At 46.1% G+C, this 24,085-nt stretch overlaps 1 protein-coding gene across 1 annotated transcript in view; it reads left to right on the top strand.

Moving 5' to 3' along the window:
- The window catches only part of TRIP11 (thyroid hormone receptor interactor 11), a 42,748-nt gene extending 21,363 nt beyond the window's left edge, over nt 1-21,385 (top strand). The window contains exons 11-21 of the mRNA XM_073638248.1: nt 46-3,015; nt 3,358-3,498; nt 4,346-4,539; nt 4,631-4,794; nt 5,153-5,256; nt 12,480-12,579; nt 17,551-17,632; nt 18,818-18,932; nt 19,007-19,132; nt 19,208-19,346; nt 19,984-21,385. Coding sequence (XP_073494349.1) covers nt 46-3,015; nt 3,358-3,498; nt 4,346-4,539; nt 4,631-4,794; nt 5,153-5,256; nt 12,480-12,579; nt 17,551-17,632; nt 18,818-18,932; nt 19,007-19,132; nt 19,208-19,346; nt 19,984-20,195 — 4,347 coding nt within the window. The 3' untranslated portion in view covers nt 20,196-21,385. The remainder of the gene's footprint in view (nt 1-45; nt 3,016-3,357; nt 3,499-4,345; nt 4,540-4,630; nt 4,795-5,152; nt 5,257-12,479; nt 12,580-17,550; nt 17,633-18,817; nt 18,933-19,006; nt 19,133-19,207; nt 19,347-19,983) is intronic.
- Nucleotides 21,386-24,085: the final 2,700 nt, after the last annotated feature.

Raw genomic sequence — 24,085 nt, 5'->3', positions numbered from 1 at the left:
CTGTGCTTCCTAGTGTCTTAACATTTGCCATAACTTGTCTTTCAGCACCTGATGCTTATGAAGGAAGAGTTATTGAAACAGAAAAATGAAGCAGAAACCCAAATTGCAGAATTTACAGAGAAGCTGCAAAGAGTAAAAGAGAAAATGTTAAAAAGTCTCTCAGAAAACAGCAGCTTATTAGAGGAGCTGGAGTCCGAAAGGGAGAAACACAGCGACCTGCAGACGAGCAAACACCAGCTGGAGACCCAGGTTATTAAAATGATGGAGAGACTGAAGCTTTTGGAAGCCACCAATACTAGCCTTGTCATGAAGAATAAGGAACGTGAAGCAACTCTGAACCAAGTCAAAGAAGAATTGGACACGACCAAAGAAGACTCTGAAGCGAGACGTGAAAATCAGAATGCCGACGAAAGAGAATCAGAGATTGTAAAACTCTCTAACCAACTTTCGGAGGTGAAGCAGATGAAGGACGACCTAGAGAAAGAAATATGTGACCTCAGGATGGAAAATGAGATGCTGCTGTCGACCCAAGAACAGGCCACACAACGGCTGCAGGATGTCAGCGCCCAGAGCGGAAAAGATTCCTTGGAGAAACAGACAGTGATCGAGGCTTTACGGATGGAGAAAGGGCGACTGGAGGTGGAATTAAATCAGCTGGAGAACCGGCTGCTCGAACAGGCTCAGAAGTACGAACGCACCATCAATGAACTATCCAGCGCCCAAAAGTTGGACACCACCGCCCTGCACCGTGAGCACGAGCGCCTGGTCAAGCTCAATCAGGAAAAGGATTTCCAGATAGCAGAAAGCAAGAGGTCCTTGGAGCAAATAGAAACAGACTGCGAAGAAACCAAGGAGATGCTGACGAGTACGTTAGAAGGACAGAAGCAGCTGACTGAACTGATCCGAGAGAAGGAGAGCTTCATACATGAGCTTAAAGAAAAGAACTTGGAGATACAGAAAGAGCTGGACCTGCGCGAGAAAGCATCGAAAGAGTGCGACGTGTTGAAACAAAGCATTGAGGAGAAGGAGAAGATGTTGGCCTCCATGAAAGAAGACAACAGCCACTTTAAGGAGGAAATCGAGAGATTGAAGGATCAGCAGAGCCGTCTGCAGCCGGCGGTGGAACCGAAGACGTTAGATATCATCACTGAACTAGAGGCCGAGATAACCCAACTGACTAAAGTGCGAAATAATTATGAAGAAGAGTTAATACTACAGAGGAAAGTGGTGGAGAAGCAGAATCAGAGCTCTCTTCAGTTCCAGAAATCTTTGCAGGAAAAGGTTAAGGAAATGGATGAAATTAAGATTCATCATAAGGAGATGGTGGACACTTATGAGAAGCTCCTGTCGGAAAAAGACAGCGAGATCTCCAGTCTGCAGCAGACAAATGAACTGATCAGCTCCCAGCTGCAGAACGAGCATCTTATCGACACAGACTCCTCGGTCATCCTCCACGATACTAAGACGCAGAGCCTTAATAACAGTGATAACGGGACGGAGAAACACGACCTGTCCAAAGTAGAGCTCGAACGGCTGGTGAATGGCATCAAAGAGAAGGAGATGGAAATTAAAATGCTGAACGAAAAGAACGTCACCTTGACTAAGCAGATTGACCAGCTGTCCAAAGACGAAGTCGGGAAGCTCACTCAGATTATCCAGCAGAAAGACCTGGAGATACAAAATCTTCATGCTCGAGTATCTGCTGTCAATTACATGCAAGATGTCATGTATCTCCAGCAGCAGTTGCAAGCGTATGCTATGGAGAGGGAGCAGGTCCTGGCTGTCCTGAGCGAGAAGACGAGGGAGAACAGTCAACTACGGACAGAATACCACAAAATGATGGATGTGGTGGCGGCCAAAGAGTCTGCCCTCTTGAAACTCCAAGAAGAAAACCAGAGACTCTCTCGCAGCCAAGAAGGTAGCACACAAGACATGTTCAGAGAGACCATCCAAAACCTGTCCAGGATCATTCGAGAAAAAGACATTGAGATTGACGCCTTGAGCCAGAAATGTCAGACCTTGCTGACCGTCCTTCAGGCATCCAGCTCTGAGAGTGGCAACGAAATGGGAAGCGTCAACAGTAATCAGTTTGAGGAGCTGCTTCAGGAAAGAGATAAGCTGAAACAACAGGTGAAGAAAATGGAAGAATGGAAGCAGCAGGTGATGACCACCGTGCAGAACATGCAGCACGAGTCGGCTCACCTGCAGGAGGAGCTGCACAAACTTCAGGGTCAGATACGTCTAGATAGCGATTCCAACTCCAGGCTGCAAGTGGATTACATCAGCCTGATCCAGAGCTACGAGCACAATGAGAAGAAGCTGAAGGGTCTCGGCGTAGAGATAAGTAATGTACAAAGCAGTATCGGAGAACTGAATGACACAAAAGAGCGAATTCTTGGACAACTGCAGGCGAGTCAATGTGCCGTCATGCCCGAAATCGATAGTCAGTCGGTTGCTTCTTCTCAATTGAAAGATGATCAAGCGACCAACGTTCCCCAGGATTACGAGCAGCTAAAATTTCAGATACAACAGAAGGACTCAACCATCAGGACGCTGCAGGAAAACAACCAGCGCTTGTCCAACTCCATGGCCCTGACTTCCGAGGAAGGCCGCAGAAGCCAGGAAGAGGCCGTCCTGGAGCTCAGGCAAGTGAAGGAGAGGAGCGAACTCCTGCAGAAGTCTCTGAAAGAAAAGGACATATTGATAAAGACCAAAGGAGACAAGTTAAACTCGGCCACCGAAAACCTGAGGAACAAAGAGAATGAGAACGAGCTCCTGAGACAAGCGGTCACCAACCTGAAAGAGAGGACGCTGATCCTGGAGATGGATATCAGCAAGTTAAAGGAGGAGAATGAGAAGGTGATGGCCAAGGGGAAGGAGAAGGAAAGTGAATTCCGAGCTCTGCATGAAACCAACATGCAATTCTCAATGCTGCTGCGGGAGAAGGAATTTGAGTCCAACGCCATGAGGGAGAAGTCCTCAGCCCTCGAGAACCTTCTAAAGGAGAAGGAGCAGGTTGGTTGCAGAAAGTTTCATTTCTTCTCTATTCACTTCTAAAGCTAAATTCAGATTTGCCCTGGTCTCTGTAAGTAGAGAGACGTTAGGAAGCAGCTGTGGATGTGACTGGAGGAAGTAACGCTCATGTAATAACATGACTGATGCACATGCCTGTAACCTTTAGTTAGTGCTCGTCTGTAGCCAGGCCGCGCTGGACCCGGAGATCCAAGTCCAAAACATTTATAGATTGCGTTTTAATCATTGAAGAAAGTGGCTCCATAAAAAACGTGACCGAACGGTCATCAAGGTATTGTGTAAAAACCTCGTAGCTGCACGGATGACTCTTTGCTTATTTCTCAGGGGAAGACAGGAGAGTTGAACCAGTTGCTGAACGAGGTGAAATCCATGCAGGAGAAGGCCATTGTGTTCCAGCACGAGAGGGACCAGGTGATGCTGGCACTCAAACAGAAGCAGATGGAGAGTGTCGCCCTGCAAAATGAGGTTAGTGACCCCTGAGAGATGTGGAGAACCCTGCGAGATGTGGAGAACCCTGCAAGGCTGCACTTGTTCACTGTCACATTATGTACAGAAGGGCGGATGAGTCTGGAGGAAGGACATTCATATCTAGAAGGGTCTGGAAGAGGAGACGGGTGTATAGATGGGTATGTAAGAAGGAGCAGAGGGTTCTGCAAGAGGTGGGACTGGTCTACAAGGGTCTAGAGCAGGGGATAGGTGTCTAGATGGGTCTGGAAGAAGGGACAGGTGTCTAAAAGGGTCTAGTTAAAGGGGATTGGTGTTTAGAGAGGTATGAAAGATGGGACAAAGGGATCTGGAAAAAGGGACAGTTGTCTAGAGGAGGAGGACAGGAGATTACGCAGGGGTCATAAAGCTCAAACAATCCATTATAAGCAAAACACTCAGTTCTGCAGACTTATACATGTTACCTGCACTGATACATTGTAACAAACTATCAGAACATCAGTGAGAGTTGCACTGCTGATGTATTTAACTCGCAGAGAATGGTTCAGACTTGAATCCATTTGTAACAAACTCAGCTGTGAACTTACTATTGGGTCACAAAGGATTTTCACTCATTGGATATAAACAAGAATATTCACTGACAGCAAACGGAGCTCTTGAAAATAGTTTAGGATCAAATTACAAAGTCTATTAGAAAGTTTCAGAACTTTCCATGTCACTTAGATCAGTCTTCATTTACAGCTCAGTAGAAATGTAAAGGGCCGGTGCACAGCAGCACAAGTGTCTCCGGTTTCTACCATTATCGCGTTTTTTCACATCTTCCACTTTTACTTTTTCTTATAAAATAATTTTTGCCCTTCGTTTCCAGGTCCAGCATTTACGGGAAAAGGAGCAGCGTCTGAAGCAGGAGCTGGAGCGGCTGCGCAGTCACCTGCTGGAGATGGAGGACTCGTACACCCGCGAGGCGCTGGCAGCAGAGGACCGGGAAACCGAGCTGAAGAAGAAGCTGACTGTTCTGGAGGAGAGACTACTGTCCTCATCCTCCGCGGTGGAGAGCGCCAGGTGACGCTCACCCTCTGCATCCCGCCGTGTATGTGGCCTGGTACAGTCCAACCTTTTACTGACTGCGTGTATATGTATATTGCTTCCGCAGTCACCAGGCCACTATGCAGGTGGAGTCGTTACAGGAGCAGCTGAATCTCATCTCCAGGCAGAGAGATGAGGCCGTAATGCAGTTTAATATGTCTCAGGAGCAGGTCAAGCAGTACGCAGTGTCCCTGAGCAACCTGCAGATGGTGCTAGAGCAGTTCCAGCAAGGTGAGCCTGTCTGTTCAAACCCCACAGTCCCTGTCTGCCCGACTGCTACTGAGCAGCAAACAAAGCTGACAAAGTTCTGTAACTTTCTGGAGTATGCAAGGATTAATTTCTTAACAATCTTCCAGATTTATGCTTACTGTCACTGACTGAGGTCTACATCAAGACAGCTATTCAATCTCTAAATCTGATCAATGAACATCTCCCTTCACTTACAAGCAATTTGAGGAATCAGGAGGTTGAAGCATACTTGTAGTCATTATTCAGGCTTTGACTGCAGAAACCCTCTTTATGTGAAAGTACATTATAAAGTAATACAAGGGGTGCGTCCTGTAACCACAGTCTTACTCCCATCTCTCAGAGGAGAAGGCGATGTATACAGCGGAGCTGGAGAGGCACAAGAAGCAGAGCGCCGAGTTCAGGCAGAAGGTGGAGAAACTGGAGGATAAAGTGCTGTCCCTGCAGGTAAGATAGGAAGACTCACCAGCAGAATAGTGAGTGCAGCTCTGGAGTATAGTACAGGATGTAACTCAGGATCAGTAATGTAATGTATGTACACAGTGACTCCACCAGCAGAATAGTGAGTGCAGCTCTGGAGTATAATGCAGGAGGTAACTCAGGATCAGTAATGTAATGTATGTACACAGTGACTGCACCAGCAGAATAGTGAGTGCAGCTCTGGAGTATAATACAGGAGGTAACTCAGGATCAGTAATGTAATGTATGTACACAGTGACTCCACCAGCAGAATAGTGAGTGCAGCTCTGGAGTATAGTACAGGATGTAACTCAGGATCCGTAATGTAATGTATGTACACAGTGACTCCACCAGCAGAATAGTGAGTGCAGCTCTGGAGTATAATACAGGATGTAACTCAGGATCAGTAATGTATGTACACAGTGACTGCACCAGCAGAATAATGAGTGCAGCTCTGGAGTATAATACAGGATGTAACTCAGGATAAGTAATGTATGTACACAGTGACTGCACCAGCAGAATAGTGAGTGCAGCTCTGGAGTATAATACAGGATGTAATTCAGGATCAGTAATGTAATGTATGTACACAGTGACTCCACCAGCAGAATAGTGAGTGCAGCTCTGGAGTATAATACAGGATGTAACTCAGGATCAGTAATGTAATGTATGTGCACAGTGACTGCACCAGCAGAATAGTGAGTGCTGCTCTGGAGTATAATACAGGATGTAACTCAGGATCAGTAATGTAATGTATGTACACAGTGACTGCACCAGCAGAATAGTGAGTGCAGCTCTGGAGTATAATACAGGATGTAACTCAGGATCAGTAATGTAATGTATGTACACAGTGACTGCACCAGCAGAATAGTGAGCGCAGCTCTGGGGTATAATACAGGATGTAACTCAGGATCAGTAATGTAATGTATGTACACAGTGACTGTACCAGCAGAATAGTGAGTGCAGCTCTGGAGTATAATACAGGATGTAACTCAGGATCAGTAATGTAATGTATGTACACAGTGACTGCACCAGCAGAATAGTGAGCGCAGCTCTGGGGTATAATACAGGATGTAACCCAGGATCAGTAATGTAATGTATGTACACAGTGACTGCACCAGCAGAATAGTGAGTGCAGCTCTGGAGTATAATACAGGAGGTAACTCTGGATCAGTAATGTATGTACACAGTGACTGCACCAGCAGAATAGTGAGTGCAGCTCTGGAGTATAATACAGGATGTAACTCAGGATCAGTAATGTAATGTATGTACACAGTGACTGCACCTGCAGAATAGTGAGTGCAGCTCTGGAGTATAATACAGGAGGTAACTCAGGATCAGTAATGTAATGTATGTACACAGTGACTGCACCAGCAGAATAGTGAGCGCAGCTCTGGAGTATAATACAGGAGGTAACTCTGGATCAGTAATGTATGTACACAGTGACTGCACCAGCAGAATAGTGAGTGCAGCTCTGGAGTATAATACAGGATGTAACTCAGGATCAGTAATGTAATGTATGTACACAGTGACTGCACCAGCAGAATAGTGAATGCAGCTCTGGAGTATAATACAGGATGTAACTCAGGATCAGTAATGTAATGTATGTACACAGTGACTGCACCAGCAGAATAGTGAGTGCAGCTCTGGAGTATAATACAGGATGTAACTCAGGATCAGTAATGTAATGTATGTACACAGTGACTGCACCAGCAGAATAGTGAGTGCAGCTCTGGAGTATAATACAGGATGTAACTCAGGATCAGTAATGTAATGTATGTACACAGTGACTGCACCAGCAGAATAGTGAGTGCAGCTCTGGAGTATAATACAGGAGGTAACTCCGGATCAGTAATGTAATGTATGTACACAGTGACTGCACCAGCAGAATAGTGAGTGCAGCTCTGGAGTATAATACAGGATGTAACTCCGGATCAGTAATGTAATGTATGTACACAGTCACTGCACCAGCATAATAGTGAGTGCAGCTCTGGAGTATAATACAGGAAGTAACTCAGGATCAGTAATGTAATATATGTACACAGTGACTGCACCAGCAGAATAGTGAGTGCAGCTCTGGAGTATAATACAGGATGTAACTCCGGATCAGTAATGTATGTACACAGTGACTGCACCAGCAGAATAGTGAGTGCAGCTCTGGAGTATAATACAGGATGTAACTCCGGATCAGTAATGTATGTACACAGTGACTGCACCAGCAGAATAGTGAGTGCAGCTCTGGAGTATAACACAGGATGTAACTCAGGATCAGTAATGTAATATATGTACACAGTGACTGCACCAGCAGAATATTGAGTGCAGCTCTGGAGTATAATACAGGATGTAACTCAGGATCAGTAATGTATGTACACAGTGACTGCCCCAGCAGAATAGTGAGTGCAGCTCTGGAGTATAATACAGGATGTAACTCAGGATCAGTTATGTAATATATGTACACAGTGACTGCACCAGCAGAATAGTGAGTGCAGCTCTGGAGTATAATACAGGATGTAACTCAGGATCAGTAATGTGTGTACACAGTGACTGCACCAGCAGAATAGTGAGTGCAGCTCTGGGGTATAATACAGGATGTAACTCAGGATCAGTAATGTAATGTATGTACACAGTGACTGCACCAGCAGAATAGTGAGTGCAGCTCTGGAGTATAATACAGGATGTAACTCAGGATCAGTAATGTAATGTATGTACACAGTGACTGCACCAGCAGACTAGTGAGTGCAGCTCTGGAGTATAATACAGGATGTAACTCAGGATCAGTAATGTACTGTATGTACACAGTGACTGCACCAGCAGAATAGTGAGTACAGCTCTGGAGTATAATACAGGATGTAACTCAGGATCAGTAATGTAATGTATGTACACAGTGACTGCACCAGCAGAATAGTGAGTGCAGCTCTGGAGTATAATACAGGATGTAACTCAGGATCAGTAATGTATGTACACAGTGACTGCACCAGCAGACTAGTGAGTGCCGCTCTGGAGTATAATACAGGATAAGTAATATACAGTTGTGTTCAAAAGTTTACATACCCCGGCAGAATTTTTCCTTTCTTGGTCTTGTTTCAGAGAATATGAAGGATAACAAAAAACTTTTTCTCCACTCATGGTTATTGGTTGGATGAAGCCATTTATTGTCAAACTACTGTGTTTTCTCTTTTTTTTTAAATCATAGTGACAACCAAAAACATCCAAATGACCCTGATCAAAAGTTCACATACCCTGGTGATTTTGGCCTGATAACATGGACAGAATTTGACACAAATGGGTTTGAATGGCTACTAAAGGTAACATCCTCACCTGTGACCTGTTTGCTTGTAATCAGTGTGTATGCATAAAAGCTGAGCGAGTTTCTGGGATCCAGACAGATTCTTGCATATTTCATCCAGCCACTGACGTTTCTGGATTGTGAGCCATGGGGAAAGCAAAAGAATTATCAACAAATCTACCGGAAAAGGTAGTTGAACTGTATAACACGGGAAAGGGATACAAAAAAAATATCCAAGGAATTGATAATGCCAGTCAGCAGCGTTCACACTCTGATTAACAAATGGAAAATCAGGGGCTGTGTTAAAACTAAACCACGGTCAGGTAGGCCAACTGAGATTTCGGCCACAACTGCCAGGAAAATTGTTCGGGATGCAAAGAAAAGCCCACAAATAACCTCAGATGAAATTCAGGACTCTCTGAAAACTAGCGGTGTGGCTGTTTCAAAATGAAAAATAAGGAGGCACTTGAAGAAAAATGGGCTGCATGGTCGAGTCACCAGAAGAAAGCCATTACTGCGCAAATGCCACAAAGTGTCTCGCCTACAATACGCCAAACAGCACAGAGACAAGCCTGAAAACTTCTGGAACAAGGTAATTTGGAGTGATGAGACCAAAATTGGACTTTTTGGCCACAACCATAAACGTTCCATTTGGAGAGAGGTCAACAAGACCTATGATGAAAGGAACACCATTCCTACAGTAAAGCATGGAGGTGGATCGCTGATGTTTTGGGGATGTGTGAGCTACAAAGGCACAGGAGGAAAAACAGGCATTCCTCACATGTATTAAATGTCAAACAGTCGCAAATCGTGTTCACGGAGCGACGAAAACTTAAAGCCCGAGCACGCTATAAATACTCGGTGCTCGCCCTAGTATACTCTGCGAAAGGGTTAACAAAACATACTCGCTCATCACTAGCCAAGAAGAATGGGCAGTTTTACCATCTGAGAAAATAAAGAACCTCATCCACAACTACCACAAAAGACTTCAAGCTGTCTTTGATGTTAGAGGGGGCAATACACGGTATTAAGAACTGGGGTATGGGAACTTTTGATCAGGGTCATTTGGATGTTTTTGGTTGTCATTAAGATTTAAAAAGAGAAAACACAATAGATTGACAATAAATGGCTTCACCCAACCAATAACCATAACAAAAAACTTTTTTCTCCACTCATGGTTATCATTCATATTCTCTGAAACAAGGCCATGAAAGAAAAAATTCTGCCGAGGTATGAAAACTTTTGAGCACAACTGTATGTACACAGTGAATGCACCAGCAGAATAGTGAGTGCAGCTCTGGAGTATAATACAGCATGTAACTCAGGATCAGTAATATAATGTATGTACACAGTGAATGCACCAGCAGAATAGTGAGTGCAGCTCTGGAGTGTAATACAGGATGTAACTCAGGATCAGTAATGTAATGTATGTACACAGTGACTGCACCAGCAGAATAGTGAGTGCAGCTCTGGAGTATAATACAGGAGGTAACTCAGGATCAGTAATGTAATGTATATACACAGTGACTGCACCAGCAGAATAGTGAGTGCAGCTCTGGAGTATAATACAGGATGTAACTCAGGATCAGTAATGTAATGTATGTACACAGTGACTGCACCAGCAGAATAGTGAGTGCAGCTCTGGAGTATAATACAGGAGGTAACTCAGGATCAGTAATGTAATGTATATACACAGTGACTGCACCAGCAGAATAGTGAGTGCAGCTCTGGAGTATAATACAGGATGTAACTCAGGATCAGTAATGTAATGTATGTACACAGTGACTGCACCAGCAGAATAGTGAGTGCAGCTCTGGAGTATAATACAGGATGTAACTCAGGATCAGTAATGTAATGTATGTACACAGTGACTGCACCAGCAGAATAGTGAGGGCAGCTCTGGAGTATAATACAGGATGTAACTCAGGATCAGTAATGTAATGTATGTACACAGTGACTGCACCAGCAGAATAGTGAGTGCAGCTCTGGAGGATAATACAGGATGTACAGTGCCTGCAAGTAGTATTCAACCCCCTGCAGATTTAGCTGGTTTGATAAGATGCAAATAAGTTAGAGCCTTCAAACTGCAAACGAGAGTAGGTTTTATGAACAGAAGCATAAATCTTACAAACCAAAAAGTTATGTTGCTCAGTTGAATTTTATTAAATTTTAAACATAAAAGTGTGGGTCAATTATTATACAACCCCTATGTTTAATATTTTGTGGAATAACCCTTGTTTGCAATTACAGCTAATAATCGTCTTTTATAAGACCTGATCAGGCCGGCACAGGTCTGTGGAGTTATCTTGGCCCACTCCTCCATGCAGATCTTCTCCAAGTTATCTAGGTTCTTTGGGTGTCTCATGTGGACTTTATTCTTGAGCTCCTTCCACAAGTTTTCAATTGGGTTAAGGTCAGGAGACTGACTAGGCCACTCCAACACCTTGACTTTTTCCCTCTTGAACCAGGCCTTGGTTTTCTTGGCTGTGTGCTTTGGGTCGTTATCTTGTTGGAAGATGAAATTACGACCCATTTTAAGATCCTTGATGGAGGAGCGGAGGTTCTTGGCCAAAATCTCCAGGTAGGCCGTGCTATCCATCTTCCCATGGATGCGGACCAGATGGCCAGGCCCCTTGGCTGAGAAACAACCCCACAGCATGATGCTGCCACCACCATGCTTGACTGTAGGGATGGTATTCTTGGGGTCGTATGCAGTGCCATCCAGTCTCCAAACGTCACGTGTGTGGTTGGCACCAAAGATCTCGATCTTGGTCTCATCAGACCATAGAACCTTGAACCAGTCTGTCTCAGAGTCCTCCAAGTGAACATGAGCAAACTGTAGACGAGCCTTGACATGACGCTTTGAAAGTAAAGGTACCATACAGGCTCGTCTGGAACGGAGACCATTTCGGTGGAGTACGTTACTTATGGTATTGACTGAAACCAATGTCCCCACTGCCATGAGATCTTCCCGGAGCTCCTTCCTTGTTGTCCTTGGGTTAGCCTTGACTCTTCGGACAAGCCTGGCCTCGGCACGGGAAGACACTTTCAAAGGCTGTCCAGGCTGTGGAAGGCTAACAGTAGTTCCATAAGCCTTCCACTTACGGATGATGCTCCCAACAGTGGAGACAGGTAGGCCCAACTCCTTGGAAAGGGTTTTGTACCCCTTGCCAGCCTTGTGACCCTCCACGATCTTGTCTCTGATGGCCTTGGAATGCTCCTTTGTCTTTCCCATGTTGACCATGTCTGAGTGCTGTTCACAAGTTTGGGGAGGGTCTTAAATAGTCAGAAAAGGCTGGCAAAAGAGATCTTTAATCCACACATGTGAAGCTCATTATTCTTGGTGCCTGAACTACTTCTTAATACTTTTGGGGAACCAAACAGAATTCTTGTGGTTTGAGGGGTTGAATAATAAATGACACTCTGAATTAACTTTTAACGTTTTAAAAAAAAAAAAAAAAAAAAAAATTTGCTGCAGTGCATTTCCCACTTCCAGGCTGATCTACAGTACAAATGTCACAATGCCAAGTTAATTCTGCATGTGTCAACCAGCTAAATCTGCAGGGGGTTGAATACTACTTGTAGGCACTGTAACTCAGGATCAGTAATGTAATGTATGTACACAGTGACTGCACCAGCAGAATAGTGAGTGCAGCTCTGGAGTATAATACAGGATGTAACTCAGGATCAGTAATGTAATGTATGTACACAGTGACTGCACCAGCAGAATAGTGAGTGCAGCTCTGGAGTATAATACAGTAACTCATTGTTAATATTATGGATTCCTACAAAATTATGTAATTTCTATAGGATTTATAATCTTGATCATAGTAAAGTTCATATGTCTACAATAGCTGATGTACAACTGTTCAGTTGATGCTCTGCGTTGCAGTCATTATCTATTAAATCAATAAAATCTTTGCTCTAGGAAAGTTTAGATGAAGCAAACTGTGCCTTGGAGGCAGCCTCAAGACTTACAGAGCAGCTGGACCTGAAAGAGGAGCAGATAGAGGAGCTGAGGCGGCACGGTGAGTGCGTTAGGTTACACATTTCTGAATACTTCTTTGATCTCTGCCTGATATGCTGGGGGGGCGCTGTTCCACAGCTACCAATAGAAATGCATGGCGAGATGGAGGTGGTTAAAAGTGGTACTCCAATGGAAGTGCGCCTTATTAGTTCTGGATACTTATCTATTTATTTTACTTATATAGCGCCATTAATTTCACAGCGCTTTACAGACATTCCATTCACAATCTAGATTCAAGATCATTATGTCTTTGAAGTTTGGGAGGAAACCGGAGAACCCAGAGGAAACTCACGCAAACACGGGGAGAACATAAAAAACTCCTTGAAGATGTTGTCTTTGGTGGATAGATGTATCCATGCATGTAGGAACTTCAGTAGAGATCTAAATAAATATATCTATATAGACATATCGATATATATTCATAGATATATATCTATATCTATGTATCACTGAAGAATATTCACAACTTGTGTCAGCATATATAGTGATATGGAGCTAGCTGGTTGTGAAGACCAGGGGTCTTCCATGGGCGTAATACCACTCAGACAACACAGGGAGATGGAAAAACAGCATGGCAATACTTTATTGAACCACAAAGCAGACCATAAACAGAATAGTTCCAGCAAATACCCAAGGTGGTACAATATTCCACAGTCTCACCCTTCCGCTCCGCCTGGTATAGAACAGCTGCGACTGTGGAGACTTCCAGGGCTGACTACCTCAACCAGTGGACCCCACAGAGAGAAGGTAGCAGCAAGCTTAGGAAGCTAGCAGTTCATCGAGGTACAAGGCCAGAAGATCCGAGGGTCCCACACTGGCCTCTCTGAGAGTTTCCATAGGGCTAGATGACCGGGTGGTCCCAATCTGGCTTCTCCGAATGTCTCCATTGGATCCAGGCAACCGGAGGGTCCCATCTGGCAACCCCAAACAACATATCCATGGGGCCAGGTGACTTCATCGTCCCAACCTGGTCTCCCCAAATGTATCCATGGGCTCTCTGATGGTCAATGGAGCAGATCCGTATCTTTCCAGTCAGGGCCATATACCCTTAGACCGGAATCATGTAGAATCCAAATCTGTGTTTCTTTGGTTAAAACCATGCTTCCAGGCTGATGGTCTGAGAGAGTCTCTGATCTTTGATTCTCCTTGTAAAGTCTCTTTCCAATCTCTGTTTCAAATCTGTCTGCTACAGAAGCACATGTCCCTTAAAATACTTATAGTTTTCCTTTCAAGTACACATACACAGGTAAGAGGTTGTGGAGGTCATTACTCACAGGGCTCAGGTCTCATTGTTTGAGCTAATCTATTTACATAGTTGGTATAGCAGGGGGCTCTTGTAAATAAACAACTAGCTAGCTTAGTATAATATGTCATTAGCATAGTAACCAAACAACATTGTTTCCAAACGAAACATTCAGTTTTATACACATAATAGTATGACCTTCTTGACCAGCCACAGAAATACACATACATTCACAAGTCAACATGAACACAATAGTGTATTTCTCTTGGCTTAACAAATCTAATCGTCTGGCTGCTAAAGCTTATAAGCTGTATCGTCACACTGGTATAACCTGTGTGTCTTCTGTATATAATTATCATACAGTGCCTTGAAAAAGTCTTCATACCCTGTGAACTTTCCCACATTGTTTCACTTTACATCCACAAACCTTAAATGACTTTTATTGGGATTTTATGCAACACCAGCACAAAGTAGCAAGCATTTGTGACGTGTAAAAGAAACAATACAAGGTTTTCTAAATATTTTAAAAACATAAATCTGCAATTCTGAGGGGCATTTGTATTCACCCTCTGAGTCAGTACTTTGTAGGACCACCTTTTGCTGCCATTACTGCTGCAGTCTTTTGCGGTCTGTCTCTCCAGCTTTGCACATCTAGAGGTGACATTTTGCCCCTTCTTCTTTGCACTCTCGCTCGGTGAGATTGGATGGAGACGACTGTGATCAGTAATTTTCACGTCTTGTCACATATTCTCTTGGATTTGGGTCTGGACTGTGACTGCGCCGTTCACACACAGGAATATGCTCCGATCTGAACCCTCTATTGTGGCTCTGGCAGGATGTTTAGGGTCTTTGTCCTGCTGAAAGGTGAACCTACGCTCAAGTCTTCTGCAGCCTCTAACAGGTTTTGCTCCCAGGATTGCCTGGTATTTAGCTCCATCCATCTTCCCATCACCTCTGAGCAGCTTCCCTGCCCCTGCTGAAGAAAATCCTCCCCACGCTGAAGAAAATCCTCCCCACAGCTGGATGCTGCCACCACCATGTGTGATGGTGGGGATGGTGTTTTCAGGGTGATGTGCAGTGTTAGTTTTCCACCACACATTTAGCAAAAAAAAATGTTCTTGTTTGGTCTCATCTGAGAAGAGCCCCTAACTCCATTGGTATATGTCTTGCTGGTATAACATAAGCATTTTTTCATTGTGTAATCTGAGAATATTATTTTTCCGCGGCCACATGATGACCCTATCCGGCTGCTGATCCTTTATTCTCTACTTTGCTGCGTCCGTCTCTTTCACCTTTCGGACGGCGCTTGCTCTGGGGGCTCACCCCTCGTCTGGGTGGTGTCTGGTGTCCTGCACCCTCTGGCAGCGCTCCATATTACATTACCTCTCCCCTTCCTGGCATTTATTGTAGAGATTAGATTAGATCGGCCATTAATTGTTTTCTCTGTGAGATTTCGCCGCTGAGTGTTGACGTTTCCCATATTCCCGGCTAGACGGGAAATTCCATAATATAAATAATGTTTATTCTGCAGATTAATGAGTGTCGGGGAATACGGGACAAAAAAATCCTATGTATTAACTGTTTATCTGCTGCTCCCGGACCATTCCTAACAGGTGAATGAGCCCCATGATCTCCTCCACCACCACCATAGCCACTCGGCTTTTTTCGGCACAGTCTATGAATAAGTGACATAAAACACAGAGATCAGGACAGCATGTCATCAGTCTTCTATGAATTGTATAAACAGTGCCACCCTCGCCCATGGCTTTGTCAGGTAGTGCAGATTAGTCATTGGGACATCCCTGGAGGATAAAACTCGCTGAATAAAGTTCAGGTTAACCGTGGCTCATCGTGGGCAGTATCTGGCATCGGATCCGCACCAGACAAGACATGAGTGCGAAGTATATGGGGGGCTGCTTTGCAGATCTTCCCGAACTTCCCAAGTTGTGGAATGACTGATAGTCTGGCAGGGGGCCTCGACATGCCGGATTATTGGAATCGTTCTGTTATGTTGATTACAAGACCTCACGTGAGGACTCTTTTCTGATTTGGCAGAGAAACAGTTACTTCCTGCTATAGACGCTGCAAAAAAAAAAAAAAAAAGTAAAAGTTTTTGACATTGTTCCCAATTACATTCTCAGACGAAGCCGCGGCCAAATCTCGTGAAGGATTTCTTTATGGACGTGCTGGCAGATGGATGAGTTCACACCAAGACCCGGCTTTGCCAGTCACACTTTCCTAAATTGCCTTAAATGGTTAACAAATTGATCCTGACCGTTCCCTATCTGGCTGTTTCCAAGCCCAGATTCCCCCCTAAACCTCGGCCCGAGCCAAGAGAGATTTTTTTTTTTTATCATTATTTCTTGAGTGTAAAACTCAAATGCTCTTATACCTGATGCCGACGACCGACCTTGAAACCAGCGGGTAAAGAACGGACTGTGACGGGCACAGCAGTATAGGGAATAATGCCTAGTTTCCCAAAAAAGATGACAATCTCAATCTATCCGTGCATTGCTCCATCATCCTTGATCCTCGGGTGTTTGTTAATCCATTTCTGGAGTCTCTACACCTGCCAAAGTTCCTGGTGGTCTAGTGTCATTAATGGGTCCACAGTTACATTTTTGGGGTCTAGGACAAATAAGGGGTTACTGACAAGGTCCCTGGTGGTCTAGGGTCGTTAGTGGGTTTATTCTAACATCATTGGCGTCTAGGACAGAGAATGGGTTATTGCCAGGGTCTCTCATGGTTTAGGGTACTTAATGGGTTTATAAGTAACATCGCTGGGGTATAGGACATGGAAGGAGTTATAATTGTGGTCTCTCGTGGTCTAAGTTAGTGGGTTCACAGTTACATTGTTGGGGTCTAGGACATGGAAGGGGTTATTGTCAGGGTCCCTGGTGGTCTAGCGTAGCATGGGATCTTGTAACAACCTTTGGGCTTAGGACACAGAAGAGGGTTATTTGTATTCCTTGTGATTGGGGACAGAATAAGGGTCTAATAAGACCATCGTTGATGATCGAGGACACTTGAGGGGTTAATGTCAGTAGAGGGTTTATGTGGCAAGTATACATGTCTACAAAATGCTCAATCTGTAAAAAAGCAAAACAAAAAACAAATGTAGCAATGCTCGCCGATTTCCCCGCCACCTCTGGTCCGACTCTCTGATCGTTTTTGCTATGATCGGGCTGAGTGGTACTTAAATGCTCTGCCCGACCTCTCAGACAGAAGCCCAGCATGGTGGCACAATTTCCCTTACGGGGGCTCTTTACACTGCACCAACCACTGAGTCCATCTCATGTTGCATGTAAACCTCAGTGGTCAGCAACTTTTCAAGGTATTTTAATACTACATCTCCCAGCATGCCCTGATAGTTGACGTTCCCTTGTACCAGGGGCACAGTGTTTTTCGGCTTCCGTCATACTACTAGGGCTGAAAGGTTCAGACGCTGATATCTACATATATGGAGCTGCCGACGCCTCGGGTGGAGAATCCACGGGGGAATATTTAAGATCATTTACTAATCGGAGGAATAACATTCCCCGTCTTGTGAAAAAATCAGGAAAACACTGCAGCCCCTTCCCCTGTGAAATGCCAAATATTCTCAGAGCGGCGCCATAATATCTTGTGATGTGGAAAACAGACATAATGTATTAAGCTGCTCTGGGATGGGGGAGGGGAGTCACCCCTGTACTGCGCCGTTATAACTGTATGATACTCGTGTCTCGTCAGGTGACCTGAAGCAGGAGATGCTGGAAGATGCACAGAATAAACTGATGAATCTGCTGAACAGCACGGAGGGGAAAGTGGACAAGTAAGTGGGTTCTGGCTGCAGCGCCCGCTGTGGTGGCCGGAGACTTCTGGCTGCAGCGCCCGCCGTGGCGCCCGCCGGGGACTTCTGGCTGCAGCGCCCGCCGGGGACTTCTGGCTGCAACGCCCGCCGTGGCGCCCGCCGGGGACTTCTGGCTGCAGCGCCCGCCGGGGACTTCTGGCTGCAGCGCCCGCCGGGGACTTCTGGCTGCAGCGCCCGCCGGGGACTTCTGGCTGCAACGCCCGCCGTGGCGCCCGCCGGCGACTTCTGGCTGCAGCGCCCTCCGGGGACTTCTGGCTGCAGCGCCGGCCAGTCCTGCCACTCTTCAAATTTGTCTGACCCTGCAGTGCATTCAGTTGCACCATCCCTGGAGAGATTGGAGTCCTATTTCGTCAATTCAAAATGTTTCTGCAGGTTTGGATGTGATTGGAGTATAAAACATGATGTAATGACAGATAAGTTATGTGAATGTACTGTATGTGTACTGGTAACGCTTGTTCGCACGTTGTCCGCAGGGTTCGTTTCTCGCTGTTGTCGCGTCGTTCTCTTCTGTTGATTTCGTGCCTTTATCTCCCCGGGCTGAGGTCAGAGAGATAATAGACAGATCTCAGGAATTACACGATTACTTCCACATGTGGAGCGCAGGAATATTGTAAACGACAAGCAAAACTGGGAGAGGCACAGTGAACTGGGGAGACGGGACCGCTTATGTAATGTGGGGGTTTGGTCCGGTTTATCTGTTCTGGAGGTCTCACTCATTTTATTATCATTCATAATTCTGGGGGTCAGGTCCAGATTATGTAATCCAGGAAGTCGGGTACAGTGCATCTAATGCAGGAGTATCCGGTCCTGATTATCTAATCCAGCAAGTCGGGTACAGTGCATCTAATGCAGGAGTATCCGGTCCTGATTATCTAATCCAGCAAGTCGGGTACAGTGCATCTAATGCAGCAGGGTCCGGTCCAGTTAACCCAATTCTGGGGGCCAGGTTTGTCATCTGTATAGTAAATCGCCCTTTAATAGGGCCACATCAGTTCTCCGGTTGGGGTGCAGTTTCTATGATACCCCTTCTAGTTCACCCTCCACCCCTGGGACCTAATCCAGCAGAGCACAGGCTGTAATATGACATAAGCAAATGTCCTCTCCTGCCGCACCTCCTAAATGGAAAGATGTCGTCTCTTTCCGCAGGGTGTTAATGAGGAATCTATTTGTTGGCCATTTCCACACCCCAAAAAATAAGCGTCAGGAGGTTTTGCGGCTGATGGGGAGCATCCTCGGGCTGAAGAAGACTGAGATGGATGAAGTAAGTGGTTGTGGGTTTAGGATGACGTCTGTAGATGTCGTTTTCTTTACCACTAACTGTCCCCTCCCCCACAGCTTCTGGTGGATGAGAGTCGCGGTGTGACCCGATGGGTGACAGGATGGCTTGGAGGAGGAGCCACTCACCCCAAGAGTGTCCCCAGCACCCCGCAAAGACCCAGCCATCAGTCCCTATTTAATAGTGTAAGTGCAGGTCTTTATCCATTTTGTAATTCTTTATCCCGGATTGTGATGTTTATATGGTTTGTGTCTCTTCAGTCCTTCTCTGAGCTGTTCGTCAAGTTTCTGGAGACTGAATCACTACCGAAGCTGCCCCCACTAAAGCTGACGATGCAAGACATGGCGCCACTGGGTACAGCCGCTAGCAGGAGTCAGAGCACCACTGCGTCCGCTCCAGGTACTGTGTGTATATAATGATCCTGCCATATACCAGAGCGAGCGCACTATGTGTATATAATGTTCCTGCCATATAACAAAGCGCCCCCAGCGCGGTGCAGCCGGCAAACATGATGTCGCCCTGATCCTCCATCATCACAGTGAGACGTAATATTATCTACATCCGTCGTATACAATTTGATGGATGGATCCCCCCCAATGTCAGATGAACACTTCTGATATGGAGCAGGCACCCCCACCCCGGTAATTACTTGCCGAGTTGTGCGATATGAACTTCTCTGGAGAGGAAATACCGGAGATGTGTGGTAAAGAGAATGTATTAGGGGTTAGCTCTTTAAATGGGGGTACATGTCACCAGGGACACAGCTGTCATTTATGGGGATGAAAGGCATCCAGTCTGCATTTATTTTAGGAGCTGAAGCTCTACAACGTTTTTGTTAATGTTCAGAGGCTGAAACGTTGTGCCGAGCTTTCCATTATACAGTGATTCCGCTTCATTTACATAGGACTGCACCTGCCCTGAGATATAAAGGTTCGGGCAGCTCGTGAGTAAACGATGCAATTTCTTCTAAGAGATGGCGTTTAAATAGTTTGTTTTTTTTTTTCCCCCCTTTTTCTCTCTTCACCCTTTGCTGTAGGATCCGGGATGAGTCGAAGTCAGGAGTCCAATCCGTTCTTAGCCCCCCGCTCTGCTGCAGTCCCCCTCATCTCCACCTCTTCGCTGGGATCGGGCACATCGGGGCACCTCCTCATGAAGCCGATATCAGAAGCGCTACCCACATTCACGCCCCTGCCCATCTCCTCCGACGCCAGCGCTGGAGCTGTGCTGAAAGACCTCTTAAAGCAATAAACTGGTCTGTAGCGGAGACTCTGGAGCAATGTAGCACTTTATAAAGAAAACAAAAAACACTATTGTATATAAGAAAAGCCAAAGAGGCCTTCACTGTACAATACCAAGACTTTATATTTAAGGAGAACTCTACACGCAGCGGGCTGGACACGTCCGGCGCTCAGCGCCCGGTGGTGTCATGGCATTTACTATTGCACACTTTACTCCAGGAGGATGGTAGATTCAGTACGGTTACTTGGTTGTAAGTAACTAGACGAAGTCACAAGATAATGCCAACGGGGCATGGGCGTCCATGTGTGAAAATGGTGCAAATATTGCAGTTTCTTTAAGGGAAAGTTGCAAAGTAAAAAAAAAAAGTAGAAAAGTATGCTGCCATTAGGACGATTCCACTCAGCTGCACCATGGCGCTCGTGGCCTCATCCTGTCACATGGGCTGTATTTTAATTCCAGCGCCAAACTAATGCAGCTGGAAGGGTTCAGATTAACGTCTCTGCCAAAGTAACCCGCAGTGTTATTACCCCACTCGCCAGCAGTAAGCGCTCACATGGCGATATAGTTTTTATGCTTCTTATTATTTTTTTTTTCGTTTGTTGCGAAACCATAAACTTAATTGCAAAAGGAAGAAGGAAAAAAAGTGGAAAACTTCTTTAAAGTTCGTTGATTTGATTACAATATTCAGGTTTAATGTATAAGATGGTATTAAAGGGGAACTCTGTGCAAGCAGGTTTTACTGCCCTATGGATGTTTACCTTCTGGGTCATTTAAAGGTTTAAAGGGGCCTTCACTGCCGTGTTGTGTATTTATGGCAGGAGGTGTGGGGGCGGAGCATGACCCGCAAGAAACGCCAAAAAAAAGTCCTATTCTGCCCCTTGTGCACTGCAGTAGACATCACGCCGTGTCCGTCATCTATGGAGTGTTCGTTTACACCCGCCTCTGGTGATGTAGCGGCCGATGAGGTCCCTGTAAGGATGATTTTGGCAGACGAGCCCCCCCGACGTCGGTGATAATTTAACTTCTGGATTACACAGTATTCCTGCGCCCCGTCCCCTCCTCCCTGAGACGTCAGAAGGCTTCATGCTGCATTTTGTTACGCCTGTATATTAGGATTGTTACATGGTTCTGGATATATTGTATAATTGCTGCGATTGTGTGAATACGATGTATAGAGAATAAATTAATGATTTCATTCATGTCCTGTGTGTTTTATACAAGATCCTGGACCCGAGGCAGCGGGGGAAACATCACAGAGAATGCCGTTCAGAGGGTGGGGGGGATACACGGAGGAAAATCCTCAAGCCGCTCCGTACAGATGTAGCCCCATATATTACCGCAGCAAGTTACAGGCAAATCCCAAATATAACGTTCAGCATCACCTCACCCACAAAACTCCAATCATTTAAAAGAAAATTAATTAGCCCATATGTTGAGAAAAAAAAACAAAAACACTACCCTTTTTGGTAACCGCACAACCCCAAAAAGAGGCAATAAAATGGATCGAAAAAGCGAAAATACCCCGAAATGGTATAGATAAAAATTACGCCTGTAACAAGCCCTCACACAGATCTAAGTTCTCTGTCTTCGAACATGCCGATATAAAAACCACATGTATTTATTTTTTGTTAAATAAAATTTGGAAGTTTTAAAATGGCATTAAAATAATACAAAAATACATGTTTCTTTATCGCCTCATTAGGGGGCACAGGTAACCATGTTTAACCATGGGTGTAGGCTGCTGTTTCTAGGAGGCTGACACTATGCTAGAAAAAAGAATTGGCTCCTCCTGAGCAGTGTACACCACCGACTCGCACTACGCTCCGCAGTGTAAGATGGTGTCAGTAGGAGGCGGACCTGGAGCTGATCCCAGATCCGTCTTTTTTTTTTTTTTTTTTTTTTATTCCTTTCAGGTACCCTGTCGTGTTTTATTAATCTTTTCTCTTGCAGATTTTTGCTTCCCAGGGTAACAGGGAATAATGTCTCACCCTGTTTTCCCTCACAGGTGCGATCGAGAGAGCAATGTGGTGTTGCCCACATCGCCCACTCTCTGGTCTGCGAGGCAGGACCCTTTCCATGTCACCGCACGGTGCTCAGGACGGTTGGAGCGGTTCGGTCCTGCCTTTTCCCATGACCAGCCCCCTCCTCGGAGTGGGCCGGGAAGAAGACTGTCACTAGCAGTGACCTTCCCCCTCTCCAGCGGTCGATACAGTCTTCTGCACAGTCAGGGACCAAGACGGTGCGGGAAGGATGACTACCAGCGATCCCCCTCTACCCCGGGGCTCCTGATGCTGTCCCAAGATCCGGGGAACAGGCTCCCGAACGCAGTGCAGACTCTGCAGCGTCACAGGTACCGTGCCTCTCTGCCCTCTCCACCAACGCAGCAGGCAACGTCTACCTGCCTCCTCTCCCAGCGACGGGGGCTCACCAGGAATCCGTCACCTCCCTATGTCCCAACAGATCCTCAGACCCAGCTCAAAATCGAGGCCCCGGTATCGGCCTGCTCCAGAACACGCCCCCTCTTGCACGTCATGCGTTCTATCACGACGCTCTCCCGGCCTCTGCGCCTCCCTCCAGCCCGCTCACACTTCTGTTGCCAGCGAGAGCGCCGTAACCACGTCCATCTTTTTCAAACAACCCATTTGCGCAGGGTCTTTTCCATTGCGCTCTCCTGTGTCATAGGGGAGTCCTCCATTGTCTTCCCACGCCCTGCACTGGACCTAAGTTTGACCAACTCATTTCTGACGCCACTGGCGGCAAGAGCCCTTCTGTTCCCCAGCCTAGGCTCAAACGTCCATTCAAACCTTGACGTACACCTCAGTTTCGTCCCTTTCGTCCTTTCTCCTCTGCCAGGGCCCCACCTCAGCGAGACCGATCTCCGGCCCAAAGGGAAAGAAGGAAGCCTGCATACAAGCCTGCCCCGTCCTGGCGCAGAAAGGGCCGCCCTAACAAGTCCCCAGGATCCCGTTCTAGCAGATTCACCTCTGCATGACGGGTCACCCCCTACAGGGGAGTCCTCCCGACATGGGAGTCCTCTCAGAGTGGGTGGCAGCGGTCAACGACGCCTGGGTCAGAGAAATAGTCTTTACAGGCTAAAAGATAGTCTTCCACTATCCCATACAGTCGTTTTTTTCCTTTCCCATCCCCCAAGGGATCTGCCGCACGTTTCAGGTTTTTTCCGAGCCATCGATTCCCTTCTGCTAGCGGGAGTTATCATTCCCGTTCCCTCAGAAGAGCGCTTCACGGGTTTTTATTCCACCCTACTCGTGGTGCCAAAAAAGGACGGATCTCTCTGCCCAATCCTGAATCTCAAGCTCCTGAACCGACTGGTGCGGCTCCGTCATTTCAGAATGGAGTCCCTCCACTCGGTTATCTCTTCCATGTAACCCGAGGAGTTTCTCTCCTTGGTGGACATTCAGGATGCTTACCTTCATATCCCAATTTGCGCGTCTCATCAGAGTTTCCTCTGATTTGCGATCCAGAAAAATCATTACCAATTCACGGCTCTCTCGTTTGACCTAGCCTCTGCCCCCATTCTCTATTTGGATGATCTGGTAATCCAAAGGGCCGTCCTACCGGGACTGCTGCCAGAGCCTCCAGATCACCTTGAACACTCTCGCCCGTCTCTATTGGATTGTGAACAGAGCCAAGTTGTCCCTGGTCCCGTCCCAGCGTCTAACCTTTCTGGGCATGATGTTTGACACCTCCCTGGCCATGGTTCTTCTTCCAGAGGAAAAGATCACGGCCCTCAGCCAGGGTATTCGTGTTCTAAGACGCCCTCACCCTCTGCGACTTTGCATGCGAGTCGTGGGGAAGATGGTCGCCGCTATGGAGGCAGTTACTTTTGCCCAGTTCCATACCCGCCCTGTCCTATTGGCTCTCCTGTCGGCATGTGACAA

This window comes from Phyllobates terribilis, unplaced genomic scaffold (genome assembly GCF_046119375.1).
Source record: "Phyllobates terribilis strain yellow unplaced genomic scaffold, ASM4611937v1 Scaffold_7__3_contigs__length_470593459, whole genome shotgun sequence".
Classification (NCBI taxonomy): Eukaryota; Metazoa; Chordata; class Amphibia; order Anura; family Dendrobatidae; genus Phyllobates; species Phyllobates terribilis.
This window is presented reverse-complemented; position numbering and strand designations above follow the sequence as displayed.